The sequence below is a fragment of the Myzus persicae genome, unplaced genomic scaffold (genome assembly GCF_001856785.1).
Source record: "Myzus persicae strain clone G006 unplaced genomic scaffold, MPER_G0061.0, whole genome shotgun sequence".
Lineage (NCBI taxonomy): Eukaryota > Metazoa > Arthropoda > Insecta > Hemiptera > Aphididae > Myzus > Myzus persicae.
The window spans coordinates 26360-46166 of record NW_019104284.1 but is presented as its reverse complement, the minus strand read 5'-3'; the positions used below and the strand labels follow the sequence as shown (position 1 = coordinate 46166).

The 19807-nt window shown below is 33.4% G+C and overlaps 1 protein-coding gene across 1 annotated transcript; it reads right to left on the bottom strand.

Moving 5' to 3' along the window:
- Nucleotides 1-802: 802 nt before the first annotated feature.
- LOC111040870 (probable serine/threonine-protein kinase tsuA) lies at nucleotides 803-19366 on the bottom strand. The gene is made up of 6 exons (XM_022324935.1): nucleotides 18671-19366; nucleotides 17240-17360; nucleotides 14679-14928; nucleotides 12615-12862; nucleotides 4427-4535; nucleotides 803-2798 (listed from the first exon to the last, which is right to left on the bottom strand). Exons 1-6 carry the CDS (start codon nucleotides 18682-18684, stop codon nucleotides 1600-1602), a joined length of 1941 nt encoding a protein of 646 aa, XP_022180627.1. The 5' UTR covers nucleotides 18685-19366; the 3' UTR covers nucleotides 803-1599.
- Between the last annotated feature and the right edge of the window lie 441 nt (nucleotides 19367-19807).

Genomic DNA, 19807 nt, shown 5'->3' with positions numbered 1-19807 from the left:
AGACTCTCACGGATTACAGGCGTCTTGTTGTAAATTGTATGTTATTAAATATTATACTACATTGGTAAAAAAATAACATTCTATAACCTGCAGAACATCTAATAAACTATAAACCTACATTTTTCTACCAAAAGGAGGCGGTACACATAATATACATATTTTAATGTCAATTATTTCGGTATTAACAAAAAAATAGAATTTAACAATATTATTTTCAATTAAATGTATTTATTGTTACTTTAAACACAATCGCTTCAATACACGTGTCAAATACAATTTACAAATTTCTTTTTAAATACAAGCACATAATATTATACATTTTTTAACTTAGAACAATGGTATTGTTTTAAACTACAAATTTATAAGTAACTCAAATTTGCCGAGCATAGTAGTGTGTGTGTGTGTGTGTATTTCTAAATTAGGTGTAAGTTTGTATATTATGCTTTTCGCGAGTCACACTTTTTAAAACTAACCAGTCACAGGTATATAACAATATTATAAAATAGACAATCTTAACATAAAAACAATATTTATTACAATACATTTGATATTTATAAGTACAATGTATATTATTATTTAAATTACAGGTGCGGTTTTGCTTATCATTTTCAAGTCTGGTATATGGTTATACCGAAGTCTTCAGGACTCTAACTGGTTAAACTGAAAAATTTGGCGGGCCTAAACGTGCGTTTTGAAAAACGGGACTGTCAATATTGCAAACATTTCGTGGTGATGTATGTATGGCGGGGGATTTTTTTTTAGTTTCTATTATTTTTTTGAGACGATCAGTGGTTTTTTAACGTTTCCAATTTTTACCTTTTCGCAGCGTTAAACATTACTGTTCGTACTTATTAAAGTATCACACGGATGGGAGGAGGTTCCGTGGACTGGCGTAAAAATCAAACGCTACAACAACCAACCAACAGATACACGTAGTCGAAGCATCGAGAAAGAAAACTCAATCGGCCATGTACGTATGACTATCAGAATCTTCAACTAACAATAAGCGATGTAATAATAATAACTATAAGACTAAATAAAAAAAGACATTTAGCGTTTTTACAAAGTATAAAATAAAAAATAAAAAATAGAAGAGAACACTTATTTTACAAACGAATAATAATAGTAAATCAATTTTAATCCGACTGTTGTAGGGAAAATACAAATAATATGTTACGTAGTAGTTACCTGCGTATTATGTGACGACACGTTTTACCCGTAAAATCTGTAGACGTTAAGTCTACAAGAATTATCAAATTGTTAACAATCCATCACCTTTGGACTAAATGCGTCAACTATAACGAAAGTGAAATGAATAAACAATAAATTGGGAATGGGGGAAAAAAAAAATATACGCTACTGATTAAATTACTAATTGTACAAACATTTCACAAAATTTCACACTCTCAAACAATTTAATTACAAAGTACACCTTTTTTTTATATACATATATACAGCGGGACACACCTACGTGACGAACGTTCAAAATATGAAAATTCCTCGCAAGTCTTCCCATTTGCGCGAATCACTACTTATGCATGTAGTATTCATTTACTGTGCAGTTGTACAATGGTGATCTGGTGAACCAATTTCACCAATTCATTGGTTGATGGCCTGCGACCAGGAATGGATGTCGGCGGCGTTCAGCTGGAAGTCGTTGAACGCGGCCACGGCTGTGTGGTCGTCGTCGTTATTGTTGTTGTTGTTGTTGTTGTTGTTGTTGTTGTTGTTATTAGTCTCTGTGCCGGCGCCACCGCCACAGTAAGCGTCCATGTAAAAATTGTTGTTGGTCAACAGCAGTTTGGTGGGATCGAGGACCGTGTAGTCGACGACGTGCTGCGAAGCGGAGACGTCGGCCGGCATCGTCCCGTCGGCGCCGATAAAGTCCATGGACGCGTCGTTCTGCATGACGGCCGCCGCCGCCGCCGCGTTGCCCTTGAGGCACGCCGCGTCCGCCGACGACGAACAGGACGACAGCTGTGCGTAGTAATCTACGTCGTCCTGCACCGACATCGGGTACATCAAATCCAACGACTCCTGGCCATCCTCGGTCTTGATGGTGGCGTACTGCAGCTGCTGCACGGGGTGGTGATAGCCGACGGCGTCGCAACTCTGCTGCATCTGGAAGCACTGTTGCTGCTGCTGCTGCTGGTGATCGTGTTGTTGGTGCACCGTGGCCGGGTGATGGTAGTCGACGGGCTGGTAGTGTTGCCAACCGACGGCGGCGTTGTCGCCGCTGCACTGCCCCGGGCTCCTGTGAATGGTACCGCTGCCCAAGTCCAACACGGTCGTCGGCGAACACTTGTGGTAAGCCGAAGAAGCGGTGGCCGCGTCCTGCCCTGGCGGCCGCTGCAGTTGAAACAAGTCGTCGTCATCGGTGGCGGTGGTCGGCTGCTGCTGCATCGGCTGACAGTAGACGGCCGACGCCGGTTGCGGCCCGGTCACGAATCCGAAGTCAGCAGCGGGCATGTTTTGAACGATCGCCAACGACGGAGGAGGTTCTGACTGGAGCTGTTGTAGAACGTGGTAGTTTTGTAGCCCAGTCGCCGTCGCCCAGTCTTGATGGTGGTGATGATGATCGTCTTCACTGCTGCTACTACTGCTGCTGTTATTGTTGTTGTTGTTGTTGTTGTTGTTGTTGTGGTGGTGATGACGATGATGGTGGTGATGGTGGTGGTGTTGGGCTGGGTAGGAGGTTTGCTGATGCTGGAGGATGGCGGTCGCGGGTTCTGGCCCGGGTGCAGTCAGGCGGCTGTTGTTGCAAACGCAATAGTACGGAAGACACGAGCAGCCGGAGTCTATAAAGTAATTAAATAAACAAATTGTTAATCACTATATCGTTAATTTATTATTATCAATTATTATAGGTGTTTATAAAAAACATGTGATGGATCAAATTATTATATACATATCGGGAAATTGCAGGGATCAAATCCGCCCTTCCCCGCTTACTGTGCCCGGTCTATTGTTCAAAATTATCTCGATTTCTTTCTTTAAATAAAAGTTTACTAACACTACTTAAAAAACGACTTCTAATTTCTTCACTGAAAAAAAGTGAATGAGGAACTTCGTACTAAAAATTTCGTACAATTTTTTTTACTCACAAACAAAAATTTTATCATATATAAATCGAAGAAAAACTAAAAAAGGGTCGTACATTTTAAATGTATATAATTAGCACAAAAAGAGTCAAAATATTTTTGAAAATTAAATATGCATATTGTGTAAACAAATCTAATTAAAATTTATATTGAAAAATTGGTCTACAGATTTATTTATTCGTTTTTTAATAGGTAACAAAATAATAATAATAATAATAATAATAATCTGTTTTTCAGTAGGAATTCTCGTTTTTCCCCAATTATTTTTTGAAAGTTCTATTAGGAAGTAAAATGTTTATCTTATCGAGTCAAAATAATTATGTTTGGTACTATGATATCCAAAAACTGGAATTTCAGTATAAACACACAAATAGGTAGTTTCTTTTACTCTAACTATTATAACTTTATAAAGTTAAAAGTTATTTAATAAAGGTATGACACAAATGTATGCTAGTAAATTTGATCGTTTAAAACTCTGTTAACCCTAATTTTGTTATTATTTCATATTTTTTATTAGTCGACAATGTAAAACAATGTGTTAATTAATCGTGTATTACCAATGACAACAAATAATTATCACCACTGGTTATCTTGCAGTATTCTCATACAAATCGATGTGTTGTACGACTTTTTTTTAGTTGGCGGTTCGAGCGCGACAAGCGCAAAAATGATGCTATATCTCGATTCGTATGAGAATTTTGCAAAAAATACGACTAGTGTTTATTTTTACATTCAAGATAATATTCTAAAAATAACTTTAAAAAACCCAGATTTTGAAGTTAGAAAAAAAATTCCAAAAAAATCTTCATTGTGGCATCACAGTGAGTATGCGTATACTAATTACCTCACATACTTCAGAAACACCCTGTATATATATATAATATTTTGATAAAAATGTTGGAATTCATCATTGATTAATGATATCGATTAAGTCAATACTGTCCGAGTCGTTTCTAAACATACTTGACGAATAAAAATAAATTAATAGTATTAAGTCAACATAATGTTTTATTTTGAGTCTTAAATTGTGTAAAATATCCCACTGCATCACGTATAAAAATATTTAAGTGGCTTGGTGAGGGGCGGTCGTATATGCTCAATCTGCCAATCTGAGTGTACGCACCGGCCGACGTTGCTAGCTCCCGGATGGGTGACCACTGACCACCCTGGTTTTTTAACAACAAATCCTTGCCACACAAACACAAACACGTGTTAAGATTCTATCAACATAAAAACCTACTAAACCTATACAAAAAAACCCCTACCACACTAACCTATCCCTTGATACAAAAAAAAAAATATTACAAATACTATCATCGTCTTACTTATACTTCGGTTCTCAGAAATCAGCTCTTGAGTTAGTTGTGTACTTAAATACTGTTTGCGATTTCCATGACTAATGGCTTTCTGTTTTTGATTTTTTAAATTTAATACCTGAAAAAAAAATGTTAATTAATTTCATTGATAGAAGGTGATTGTTTAAATTATCAGACTTGACAAAATTAAATTAATATCAACATTTTTTATTAAATAAATTGTACATTATAATATTATCGTTATATGTATATACACACCCTTAGATTATATGTTACTATTAATTATTATATCATAATATTATGTTGTATTATGTCAGCGTACTTTCGTTTGTGTAGTAGGTAATTAAACTAATAATTTGTATCATACCGAACGGGAAAAATATCTTTATTTAAGTACCTAATTCAAATGTTAGTCATAGTTTGAACACTACATCTCATCCATGTAAATATGACTTGTAGTAATTTAATTTTTAACAATATACATTTTCAATAATAATTATTACTGTATTTAAATATGAAAATTAAAGTTATACCTGAATTGTACACTTTATTTAAATTAAATATGTTTATATTAAGTTGTTAAATATCAAATTTAAGGATTAAATTTTGTATTTTGTTTCGAAAATACTTAAAATATTATTACGAAACGTAAATATCCATGCGTAATCGCCTACCAAATAAAAATAACCATATTTCCGCAAAAACGAATTATGTTGTTTGCTAATAAAAATGGTGTACAATTATGTTCGTGTAGCTTCTTAATTCTTGGTTCTAAATTTTTACTCGTGTAAACTAATGGGTGAAGTTTTAAAAAAAATCAAATGGTAGGTATAGAATAATTATTATCGTTTTTATATAAATGATGACAACATTATCGTATTAAAAACATATTATTATATAATATAACAAATTACATCGTGTTGTTGTTTAATATTTGAGTAACCAACGTCTTGGTATACAGTATAAAATAAAAATATTATTTCCAAAAAGTTTTTGGTTTTGGGTTTAAATGTTTAGGATTTTTGACATCGGATTGATATTTTGTCCGTACTGATGTCGTCGGCAATACGTCTCCTCCTCCTGCCACATCAACCAACTCCATTTCTTTAGGGGGGCATTTGGATGGAAATGTAGGCCTTTTCAGTGGTTTTTTTTTTATTAGTTTTTTTTCAATAACGCTCTTCTCGTACGACTTGTGTTCCTCGTGCCAAATTTTTCCGTACGACATCGTCATGAGAGAGTAAATGTCGGGTTTAGGTTCAGTTTTTATGTACGAAGGAACAAACTGTTTAACATCCACAAACTTTGAGGAAACAATTTGATCTTTTAAAACAGCCTTCTTGGATGGTACAAATGGTTTTTTATTTTTATTCGACGAACAACCAGAGTTCAAAGACTTCAAAGACTTCAAAGACTTCAAGGACGTGTAACTTGGATCGGCAGACATAATATTATTATCAGATTGTTACGTTCTATTCGAAATTAATATATTCTTTTCATAGTTTAATTTAACACAACACTATTAACTAATAAGAAAAATATTAGACGTAAAAAGTTTAAAACTGACCGAGGACTAATAATTAATTATTTGCGTATCCATTTAATATAAAATATTATATAGGTACCGTCTAAATACGTACATACTTTTTTAGTCAATAAACAACAAATAGCCAGATGTACTTAAACCATTATCATCTGTAAATCATAATTAAAACCGCGAGAGGAAAATAAAATAAATTGTTAACTAAAATGTACAGTAATCCTTAAATGTTTAATCCGACGTACGCCATCTCAACAGCATTCAACATAATATTAAAATTATGTTGCTCCTCGCACACAATCACATTTATAGGTAGGTATTGTATATTAAAATATTATCATTCTTATTAGTATTATTATAATATAAAACTAGTGATTAAAAGTCGAATTTGTGAATTCCATCTAACGTTTTTTGCCTCGGGTTTGTTTGTATAAGAATGTACAATCAACAGAGAAATCGAGTTTTAGTATTTATGATTTGACCTACAATATGTTGTCAAAATCCATTCACGTTGTTGTCCGTACCATTCATATTCATATAATATATTTTATGATTCATGGGCAACAGACTAGGCGTTCTTTTTTTTTTTTTGTATGTGTGCCAGTGTTTATTATCTATGAAAACCTACAATTAAAGGTTTTTTTTTTTAAGACAATACCAAACGGATTTAATTATTATAATTCGTATACATCGTACGGGCAGGGCTGACCAAAGTACAACACAGTACGCAATAATTTATGTTTGTTTTTTTTTCTGTAAAAGGTGTACATCTCACTCGTATCTCGTTGCTCTAAATTATCGAGTGCACGTATAAAATATATAATATATTTATACTACTAATTTCGTCTTACGGTCTGAAGCGTTTGTGAATTTACCAGTTTTCGAGTCCTGACGACATCAAAGATAAGTCGATCGGGTACGTTTAGATTATTATAACAATAATAATCGTCGCGTTCTTGGCACAATTTGCAGGTACCGCTGCCGTTATGAACACGATATCTAGAGCGCGTTCGAGTTGAATATAAATTTTAAGAAACGACACGGTTATTTAAAACGAAATATAAATAAAAGAATTTTTTATTCCTAGCGAAAAAAGACCACCGAAAATCACTGTAACAAGTAACAACAATATTTTAACGGCGCGCGTACTTCCTATCGTATTCGGACAATTATAAGTAAGATAATAAAAATTATTGCAATTAATATAATTCTATTAAATCAATTTCAACGCAGATTATTTTTATTCTAGTCAGTTGGTCGTATTTAGTAATATCTATTTATAGGTTATACAAATGTATAAATTATAAATAAATAGGTGATAATAATTATTGTTTATTGGCCCCGCGGGTCGCCAATTAGGTACTGCTGCTCGGTCGCCGGCCACGTCAAGTCGTGTCGCGGTCTGTACGGCCAGCGAGGGGTGGCCGTCCGCGATCAACACCCACCCCCCTCTCGCGTGGGTCGCTTTAATAATAATAATAATAATAAATTAATAATATCGGCGTCGGCGTGACGACAACAATAATGTCACAAGCAATCAGTATTATAATATAGTTTAAAAATTCGAAAATTTATACATCGAACGGCAGTGGCGGCGGGCCGCGTTTTCGCGATAATCGCGTTACCGCACACGCGACGCGATGGAGGGCGAAATTAGCGCGTCTCTTTGCTCAAGACGGCGCGCCGCGCTCATAAGCCCATTTGTTTGAACACCGTTCGCGGTAGGTACACTGCACGTTTACACACGAGTACACGACATATTATTATCATCCGTATAAAATATAAACGTACGTTCCGCTACCCTTTTGATGCCGTTTACATGCGCGCGCGCGCGCACTCGAAATAAATATCGCGTTATTTAGGCCGAACACTCGGCGACGCTCGTGTTTAATAATAAACACAATATTACAACCAGGTATTATTACGGGCGGCGGCCTCTCGGAAATACGATTATTCCGGTTCGACGTACACGACGACAACAACAACAACAATAATAATAATAATAATAATAATTATGTAACCGATGACAATATCACGTCAGTGTCGTATATTATGCGCGATAAGTCTCGAGCGGTAAAAACCTGGGCTGTTTTCAAAATACCGGTTAAACACGGCGTATTCTCTGTGATCGGCTGAATCCCTCCCAAGTTGGTATAGTAATCTGGTAAGCGGTATATTATACCCATCATACCAGAGAACAGTCGTGAGTCGTATCCAATCATCCCACTCGATGCGTACGTTATAGCCGCAGTTGCCATTCAGTATTATTTTAGTACATCGATAAAAACCACATGTAAGACTGAGCCTTACACGTCTGGTAGATGTGAAACACCGAAATTATTTTGTATAGAAAATATGCATGCAAATTGAAAGGACGGTTTATTAGAGGAAGTAAAAATAACGCAATAAAAGACAAGACATTCAATTTTTTTAAGAAAATTATTCTTTATTATTCTAAAGGAGCATTAGGTGTTTCCACTCCAACCACCGAAATTAATGTTCCACATCAAGTCACTAAAAATGTAATTTTTCCGGAAATCACGGAGCTGTCGGAAGTTCGCCTCGGTAAAGGCACTACGGCGGTATAATGCAGCCGGGCACGATTTACCGCTGTACCACCACTGCGATATCATTACTACGATGCAATATTTTAATCATGAATGTCCCTACACGTTGCAGCGATAACGGCAAAATGAAGCCGGACACAACCCAACCGACGACACCGCCCAGAAAAAAGAATTTTACCGCCAGTAACGTGTGACGACCGGCAACGACATGCCTGCCACAATATTATGGTGAATAGTGATGTCTAATATTCTTTTCCGGTATATCGGGTGAACTTTTAATTTTTAATTAGTTAAGCGTATAAAATATATACTATATTAATTCTATTCTTAAATATTTTAATCATTTCATTAAGCAACAATAAATTATAATTAAAATAATATACCCATTACAATAAAGCTATTATTAATTTTTAATAATCTTTTGATTTCAATATCGCAACCACAAAATGCAAAAAGAATAAAACAATGAAAATAAACAAGTAATAGGTAGTCAATATTATTAATGACTGAAGCTCCCCCCGCCCCCTCTCGAATATTATTCACATTTTCGCCACGGGTATATAGGTACAATAAACATGAATCTAGAATCTAGATCATATATTTCGGGCGCAAAACCAAAGAATCTATTTTTATGACTAATATAATTTAGTGGTTTAGGAGGGAAACGTCAAAAAAGTCGAAATCGTGACGTTATTTCACCACCGCGAAATTATATTGACCCACAGCATCGTTATAACTTCGTTACCATAATATTATAATATCGGTGGAAACAACGTAAACAAATATGTTTTGTTGTACTATATGTCTTACACACCTATTTGAAAAGGGAAAAGAACTCAACTTAGTGTTTATAACATTAACCGTGACATAATAATTTAGACGCTCTCGGTTCGACGGTCACATTCAATAAATATTAATATCCGCCGTACAATCGGTTTCGATCCGAGACGATGGTATCGGAGACTCATCGGAAACGTATCGTTTAGAAAACCTATTTATCTATAAGAGGGTACATAGAATAATTTATTATTTAAATGCACTTCAAAACGCATCCTTGGAACGCACAAACACAATTATTATTCAACAGTACGGGACAACGTCATTTTTCAACCCCCTCGCTCCCCTCTAGCGCACAACGAATGCAACTGCATCACGTATCCGCCGCCGATATCCGATCCACTAGAATATAGTTATTATATTTTCGAAAAGATCAACCAAAGTGAATAAATTATTATTATCATAATAAATCTGAACTGCAAGATCGCCGTGCGGAGCCGTTCGTTTTAAATTTTAAATATTTTTCTTATACCATTTTGGAATCAAAATTAAAACGTTTAAGTGGCTAACTATGTCACCTACATACAATATAATGAACAAAAATCATTGCTCGAAAACGGAAAGCGTTCCTCAGTCATGGTAATGCAAACGATTCGATGGCTCCCTACGCACAGTCGCCCAACAATATTATTATTTTCAACTTTGTATTTATACTCTTTTACCAACCTGCGCTATTTCGTTTATTAAGTACAGAGTATCGTCTCAATAACCATAGCAAACGTAGAAAATCACTATAAATATAACCCCCCTCACCACAGTACTTTAAAACCACCAGCACACCGTAGACGTATCTGCGCTAGTGCGTGCTAGAGAAACGCACACGTTGTTGGCGCGCAAAGTCTTATTATTATTATTACTATTACGTACAAAACAATAATATAATTTGCCACCGATCGGATGGAACTCTCCTCAGCCGGTGATCAAAATTCTATTTATTATTAACATTTAAAACGATTGCGCATAGGACAAATGTACGTACACAACAATAATAATAATTAGCCGGCCGACAACATGATTAGACCCCCTTCGGGCGGACTGCCGACAATTATCATCCAAAGTTATAACTTATAAATATTAATAATACGATATTATTATATTATTGTGTACAACATTTTATTTGCGTTACGACAATATTCTCTATGCCGTATAAATACCACACAGACACAGACACACACGCACACGCACACACACACACAATTAACATTATTATTGCCTTTCTGCATACAAGTCGGCCACTCCGCACCGCCACCAATGTGCGCGAACGACTTGGGTTTTTGCCGAAATGATTTATACGGCACCCACAATTGTATTAACATACCTACGACGCGTGCGTTCGCCCTATAATTATTACACACAACAATAATAATATATTATTCTATCACTGCAGCAGCAGTCGTTTAGCGTCTCCGCGAAAGGTCGACGAGCGATAGTAAATTTAGTACAAAACCCGTTCGTTCGCAGGATTTCCCTCTGAAATCCATCCCATTACGTATACACACGAACCGCACGACGAGCAGAGCATTATCTGACTTGTAACCACCTACGATGGTCGGAGAGAATAGTTTTCGGGCGAGCGCCAGCGGACCAGGAAGACGACGACGCGATGTCTATTGTACACCGTCAGTTTAGTATACAATATAATATTATGTCACGTGTGGTGTTGTATACAGAGCGGTTGATTTAACACGAACAAGACATCTCGGAAAATATTACATGATTGTTTGGTTTAAATAATAACACATTTACCATGGCATTCTACAATACTTTTGATCAAAAATTACAATTTTAACGTTATAAATTGTAATATAACACATATATCACATAGAGAATGTGACATTATACTAGAAGTTTCCGAAATATATTAAAAACGACGAAAACGTCCACGATATTGACCGGTTCTGGAGAATTACTTTAAATGATTTAACAGGAATGAGTATAATGTACATTATTATCAATAACCACTACGAACGTGTATTTCCTATTAATCTGTATAAAGAACGCTAATAGACGGTATTATCCGCGGAGACGGATTTTCAGAATGTTTTCAATGAGTAATTTTAACTTTAAAGCAACAAAGTTTATCTTTTACATAATAATAGAATTCATACAAATTAAAACATTTTTAATATTTGTGACAAGCGTTCCGAAAAGAGGAGGAAAATTCGGTTGACCTCTCCGGCGTAGAACGTAACCGACAAACCCAACCTGAGTATTATTTTTTGTGAACACTGGTTTCGCTTTCGTCATTGTGTATATCGTTGATTTACAATGCGTCTCTATACACACACACACAGTCATAGCCTGAAATGATAATGATCAAGCTATCGAATAGACAGATTACGCTGTCCGTGCCCAGCGTATATCGTATAATTATTGTTATTTTTTGTTATTGATGACCGTTGTATATGTTTGCAGACCTACTATATAATATTATTATTATACACACTGCATCTCATTTATTTGGTTTTTATTACTACCTTTTTTTTACTGTCAATAGGTATTCTTAAATCTCAGACACACTGTACAAATTATTTTGTTATTTATAGCAATAGGCTAGCTATTTGTTATCAATAATATGATCAATATACCATAATACGGAGTTCAGATATTTGTTTAAACATAATTCCGAGAGCAATAAAATCTAAATCGAAATATAATATTAACACCACCATCAATGTAATTATTTTACAAAATATTGCACAAGTTTGATCGGCTTGAATTAATATGGTTAAATGCTTTGATTACTTAAAATATTTTTACTTTTTAAATATTGTACGATCGTTTAATATAATATGCTTATATTTTATTTATGACTCGAATTGAACGTAAATAAAAATGTTAACTTTAAGTCATATTCAGCCACTATTATTCAATGATTTTTTAAAATAATATGAATAAACCATTTTCATATTATTTTTATGATATTATTACGAAATTAGTTTATAATTTGAAATTAATTTAAATTTAATTTGAGAGGGTGTAAATATTCATCAAACTGTTTCAATGTTATGAGATAAATTGTCTATATTAATTACCTAATAATTTTTCTAAAACACAAAATATGAGTAGTATCACTAGTATCGTACTATTTGTACGCATACACATACACGCACAATATAACAAAATAAAGCATATTATTAAATGTATTGAATGTTATACCGAAGATCACTGTAATCCTTTTATTGTAATGCTGAACAAGTATTGATAGTTAAATATTTTGAATTCTAAATTGTAATTTGTAGTTAAATCTTACTTTGTTATTAAAAGGAACATCACGAGTTAGGAGCATGCAGTTTCGTATCTTGCGGCTGGTGCCAAAGCTTCTTCGTGCTTCTGAAGTAGACTTGGCTTCAGGTCTCAGGTGGTCGTGCACACCTTTGGCTTGAAAAAATATTGCATACTCTGTATGCCTCCAAAAATGTGTGACAGGGTAACCACAGTGTCCTCTACAAGGCATTATTTCCAAGTGCCCGTGACACTGTCTATTGGGACACGGTTTACCTACAAATAATCAATAATTATTAGTGGTAAATAATTATACAAACATACATAGAAATTTGACAGGATACAGTGGCACAGCCATTGGGGGTGTACTCAAATCTTTACCCCCCCCCCCATGTCCGTATATGAGGATTTTTATCAAGCGAAGAATTGTATTAGGTATTCAATTTAATTATAATTTGTAACAATAATATATTATATTATATTATGGATCCCTCCTTCCGTCAGGAATTCTCCAGCTGTGTTACAGTGATAGTAGTAAGTACTAAGTACTAAGTAGTATATTATAATCTACACATAAGAGTTACACAATTTAAATAGGGATTTATATGAATATATTAAAAAGAAAACATTTTTAAAAATAAAATAAAATTTTCATATTAGAATGGCCCTAAAGTTAACAAAATAGATAGGTATACTAAAAAGTAAAAAACGTGTTTGATGATACCAGCCGCAGTCAACACATAATGTTATCGTTTTTATTGTCGGACAACTGTCAACCAAGTGGTGTGACATTATTATTATTTTGATTATGATTATTGATTTATAATATTAATTTGAGGAATTAAATTACCTAAATTTAACTTGATTGTTAAAATTTATTGTAGCAAATAAAATTCATACCATCGAAAATATTAATTTAAATATTTGAGCATACATGATTAGTTTGCTCTTAGAATTATTTAGGTACATTGTAAGATGTATATAAATCAATAAAACCCATTTCGCATTATTAGAAAGACATCAAAATATTTTATGTATAGCGTAAAATATTACGCATGAACATTTTTCGTCAAATTGTAATAGTAAAACCTTGGTTTCCATGCGATTTAAAAAAATGTAGAAAGCTCGTTTTCGAATGTTAAGATAATTTTGTCATTATTAGTTTGTGTTAATTAATACTCTTAAATACTCAATTCATTAAAAGCCACAAAATACGGGTAGAGATATTCAAACAGAGACTACGTAATATTATGTTAGATATTGATAAACTAGTTACTAGTAGTCTCTTTAAAATAAAAATATATAATATTATATCGTTTAAAAAAAATCATATTTTAATTCAAATGTTTCTAAAAATATTGGTAGGTTTAATACCTATATTTATTCAGAAATCGACTCCGTGAACATTCTAATCCTCTGGCTTCCAATAATTTCCCCGAAAATCTACTTGTCGACTAAAATGAAAACGGTGCACAGACCTCATAACTTAAGCTAAACTAGTCACAGGAGGTTCAGTCAAAGAACATTGAGTGGTAATAATCTTCACAGACGCGAAGCATTGCTAAATTATCAACATTTTTTTTCATTCAAAACAAGTGGTTATTGTACCGATTTTTTTGTATAGATAGTATATTTTTTCTTTTATGAATAAAAAAAAGTACCTATATGTTTATCATCGTGCATTTGGAACAGTTATTTGTGATGCTCGTTGACCAAACTCTAAAGATCTGTAGACATTTCAATGAAAAAATATTTTCGTATATATACTCACCCCTCTAAATGTTTAAATACAATAACTGCATAACATATAAAATATGTTTATTGTATATGTATCTAACCCTATTGAACTTAATAATTATACCAATTAAACATTTATTTAAACAATAACCTACACTTATTACTCATGTTAATGTTCTTCTAGGTGTTATACGGAGTACATAATTTAATTTAAATATTTTGTTAGCTTAAAAAATAAAAACAATTAACTAACAATGCCCGTTAAAAAAGTACATAAGTTAAGATTAACTTGGTTAATTTGGTTTCTTAGATAATTGTTTATTTTATATTGTTTATTAACATAATAATAATTTACCTTGTTGTTTTTTTCGAGCCTTGTCACATATAGCTGGTCTTAGGTGGACAGTGTCTCCCGAAGGAAGTACACACCTTCTCGAGCATAGCAGAACACCCAGACACGATTTTTTCAATATGTGCACATTGTGATTGTTGGTGTTTCTCATTGCCCATCCAGAAGCGTGTCTCTTTGCTTCTTCGCAATTGGGTGGGTATACCAAGCGACAATGCCCGTCAGCCCATTCTTCCCACAAGTTGAAGTTACTCACCTACAAACGAAAAATAAAACAATGACAATTGATAACACACAAGGATCAAAAAAGAAGCAACCTAAACAAATTTTACAAATTAAAATTGCACTTTTACTTTAAGCAGTAATAGAATTGGAGAATAATATAAAAGGGGAACAGAATAATTGGAAAAAATTGTGTGCACCTTTAAATGTTTTATGATTAATAATATATAACTAGAAAGGGTATCTACATTAAAATATTTTTAAAACAGAAGAGACTTCAAATTCAAGCACTTTGCAATTCAAGCACTTACTATGTCCATGGGTAATGAAATTACAATTAGGTAATATTAAGCAAATTATAATTTATAAACATAATATTAATATTATTTAATTAATTATTATAAATATCCGAAGGTATTAAGAGGATGCTACCCACGCGTTTGTTGTCTCCGTCTTACTAACTTACGACATACCGAATTGTCGTTCACTAGTTTGAATAGAGTGCCTTTATTTTAGATATTAAGAATGAATTTAAGTATTATTAAACTTTTAAGTAAGAACATTATCTATGATGAAGCGTCGGCGGATTTCCGATACTTTCATTTTCAAGCAAGATACGAGTATGTGAAATAACACAAATCAAAAATGCGCACATCTCACTTGAAAATTAAAATATCCAAAAATCCACCGACACTTAAGCATAGATAATGTACTTATCCAAAACTTTGATGATAGGTCAATTCACTCGAATATTAAAACTAACAACACACTATTGAAACTAGTAAACAAACATGTTTTATGGCGTACGTGTGTAAGACGGGGCCAACAAATGCATGGGTAGCGCCCGAATAATGTAAAAAAAAAGATACCTTATGTATAATATAGTATCTCGAAGTTATGACTGATTTATTATAATATAATAATAAAATATAAAATTGTCATACAATAGAATAGAAGATAAAGGCGACCATTTGTGTCAAAAAAAAAAAAATGTTCGTTATCATGAATGAGCAGTTAGCACTAATTAGTAATTATTAGTAAAGTAGTAATTATGTATGATTAGTAAGTCCTATTCTGTTACCCAATTACAATATAAATATCGACATCAAAAAAATTTAAAAATACGATACTCAATCGATTATTTTCTTTAAAGCCACATTAATTATACAAACGTACTGTTCTTGTTGGACAATAATTAATATTGAACATGATGATGAAATAGTTACAGGTATATTTATATAACTACAGGTTATTAAACACTATTTTGGGGACTTTTGCTTCTTCTGTAGGTTCAGTACTGTATATGCTTAAGCATTTTTATTAGATAGGATACCTATATTTTTTAAATAAAATATTAGAGTATTTTAGGATTACCAGAAAAAAATGTACGATATACATTATACACAAACACACAGAACATGTAACATGACGTGTTTATGTATAATGTTAGTAGTATGTTATATGCATGTAGTTTCAAGGAGTACCTAAAGCTCTGGAACCCGTGGTTTTCGTACTCTAAGGACGCCCTCAAAGTCAAAGCTACCGATTGATCATGAAAATATAATTTTTCCATAAAATATTTTAATCCCAATTATTAATCAAATAAATATCTTATTGGTTATTAAATATTAATAAATTAATACAATCAATAGATATAATTATGATACAACACTTTCGTTTATAAAGCGTATAAATTTAAACCAGTTTACAACACATGGGTACTTGATACATACCTATCTTATTGTCTGCCTTTTAATATAACAAATATTTTAAAATATTTTAAAACTTTAAAACCTAATTTAACATAGATAGTTAAATTGCTTACGTAAAGAATGTAAATCAGAATGCAAATATCCAATATTTAATTATAGTCTAACGAAAGACAGACTATAAATAACGTTGTTATGAAATGTATTCTAACATTAACACTATGCATAATATATAAATCCAAGTACTTGTTAAAAATTTGTTTCAGTTTAAATTGCATAATATTTCTAAGATGTTATAAAAGAAATTACATTAAAACTATTTGAAATTAAAACACAATCGAATGAAATATTTAAAAAGTGATGGATATCTACATTGTAACATATTTGTTAGAAAACATATTTTATAATATTACATTTATTTATAGAGACATCATGATTTTCGAAGCCTCAAAACTTAAAATATAAGGTTTAATATAAATACCCATTTAAGTACCAGTATGAATAATACAAGCATCACGTATTATATAGATTTGTATTGTATTGGTCGACAATTTATTTAAAAGCATTCAAATAATAAATAACGCGAAGCATTATTTTATACTAAATATTACTAAAAAAAATTAGATCACAATTTACCCTTGGAATAATCGAATCGTTAATGTCCCAATCTGCAATTCGAGAAATAGATTCTGCAGGAGGTCTTCCACGAGAGTAACTATATTCATTGCTCATGCTTTGATTTTCGTATTCTTGTTTACTAAAATATCACAAATAAAACTTTATAATAATTATTATAAAATTATTTATAAAAGTCTAAGAAATATTTTGTACAATTAATGTACAAAATGTACCTCCGACAGTTATAGGTAATATCGTTGGTAAGATCTTTGGTTTTCAAAACATTTATAGACTTCGCAGAATATAATGGTTATTGATTAATTAGGTATTACCTACCTATCTACATTTTAAAGCAATGCTATGTCGTACAGACAATAATTGATTTAGATTCCACAAAATTAGTGTGATGATAATTTTCGTAGTAGGTTCGGGAAAAACAGTTTAATTATAAAACACTATAGAGGAAAATATGTTCAGCAGTCTGAATGAAACACGAAATGAAAATGTGTCAATTATCAAATTTGTACCTAACAAATGATACAAATTACCTATAGATAATATAGGCAGTTTTAAATAATATATTTTATATAGGATTTCATACTTCATTACTTACATTTTTTCCTTGTTTAAAATCGATACAAAATGTTAAAAATAAACACCAAGAAAAAATAACCCGAAATTCTCGAGGTCGATTTGGTACCTATGTAATAGTAACGGTTATAAACAGATTTTAAATATTGTGAATTCAGTCCGATAGGACTGATAGGAGTTAACTTTAAGCGAGTTAACGTAAACTATATATAACTATAGGTACCTAGATGTATAAAGAGTATTTTTAAACATAACAAACGATTTAATACTATTAACAAGTGGGTAATATTATACAGGTAGATTATTGGCTGGCATTGCACATAGGTAGAGGTGCTTACTTAAACGAAAACTTGTGTGTTCATAATATAATGTTCAAAATTATAATAATTTACTGCAAGCACACTTAAACACGTCTCTCAATAATTGTACTAGACGCATGACGATATATTTTTATATACAATTAATAGAGCTACGATATCATGATAAACCATACACATGGGTAAACAATTATTATTACGATAATATTAAGCTTATAATATACCTACTTATTTACTTATTGTATATACACAGGTATGTATATATATATATATATCCTGGACACTCGAGGTGCCCAATAATATTGCACCTAAGCATATTACTATACTATTACGAATAAGACACCTACCTACTTGATAACATACAATATGAGACACACAACGACACTCTCACCAATAAATAATAATAAGTCTTTAATCGCGCGCCGCCGTCACACGACACACAAAATCAAAGATCCACAACAATATAAGGCACGTCACAATAATATGTCGTCGTGTCGGAACGCAGAAACATACGGACAAACAAATATAGCGGTTTACTCACAAAATGACGACCATAATCGAAGTCCGGTCTGCCCTTCGTCGGCGGTCTCAGATCGAGCGTGCTGCTCTCCGCGGCGGCCGGGCCGATAGTTATTGCGTCGTCGGGTAGGATTTCGACGGCAGTGGTTCCGGTGTGATTATATTGTTACGTTCAGGTATTTACGAGACATAAAGAGTCGTTACACCCATAAAACGTCGGCGGGTACCTACGTCGGATATCGTTATCAAATAATGATTGCGATAAATACTATTTTTATAATTTCAAATTTAATGTCGTTTTATCGTTTTCGTAATCGACTTCGGGACCGTTGGTGGTGGTGGTGGTGGTAATGGTTCGAGAGAAGACGGGACGAAAAAAAAAATGATAGCGCCAGGGCGAGAGAAAAAAAACGCCGGTGGATGGGCGAGCTTCAAGCGCACGGGCGGACGGACAAACGGACCCGGTGCGTGCGAAACGATCACTGATCGACGGCGGCGGCGACGTCGATCCTGTTGCTGGTCCGGACGGGAGTTACACCGAACCGACGGCGGCGACGGCAGCGGCGGCCCTCGGGTTTTGCATTTTGGGCCGTACGCCCGTCGGCCAATGGGAGCGCAGACCGAACCCACCGATTTTAAAACGGTAGTTACACACGCGGCCCCGCTAATCCGTTACCGCCGCCGCCGCCGCGCCACCAACGCCGACGACACGTCGCACGGGTCATAATAATATATAGGTACTCATATCTATGTAATATCATTATCTTGCCTCTATATTATGTAAAAAATTATTATTTATATTTATATATATTAAATTGTAATAATAATAATAATAATAATAATAATATGGGACGATATGTCGACGAGTTGGATCATCTGTACTGTGTATATATATATATATTATGTGTTCTAATATTCATGACATTAAAATATAGGTACATCATAAAGATATATTAAACGCCCTGACGACTGGCAAAGGTAGAAAATATTGTGTACCAGCCACCAGGCACCGAGGTACCTGTATATAGGGTACTGTACCTTTCGCGTTATTTATTATACCCACACCACGACGTATGTACTTGTGTGATGTCTACATTACAATATAATATATTATTATTACTGTGTACTATAATGCGGACACTGGTTACGACTGGTACAC

What these genes read in the sequence shown, in the direction of transcription:
- LOC111040870 (XM_022324935.1), bottom strand. An exon ending in GGCTCGAAAAAAACAACAAG is followed by an intron (nt 12,863 to 14,678) that starts GTAAATTATTAT and finishes GATTATTTGTAG; the next exon opens with GTAAACCGTGTCCCAATAGA. An exon ending in TTCTGAGAACCGAAGTATAA is followed by an intron (nt 2,799 to 4,426) that starts GTAAGACGATGA and finishes ATTACTTTATAG; the next exon opens with ACTCCGGCTGCTCGTGTCTT.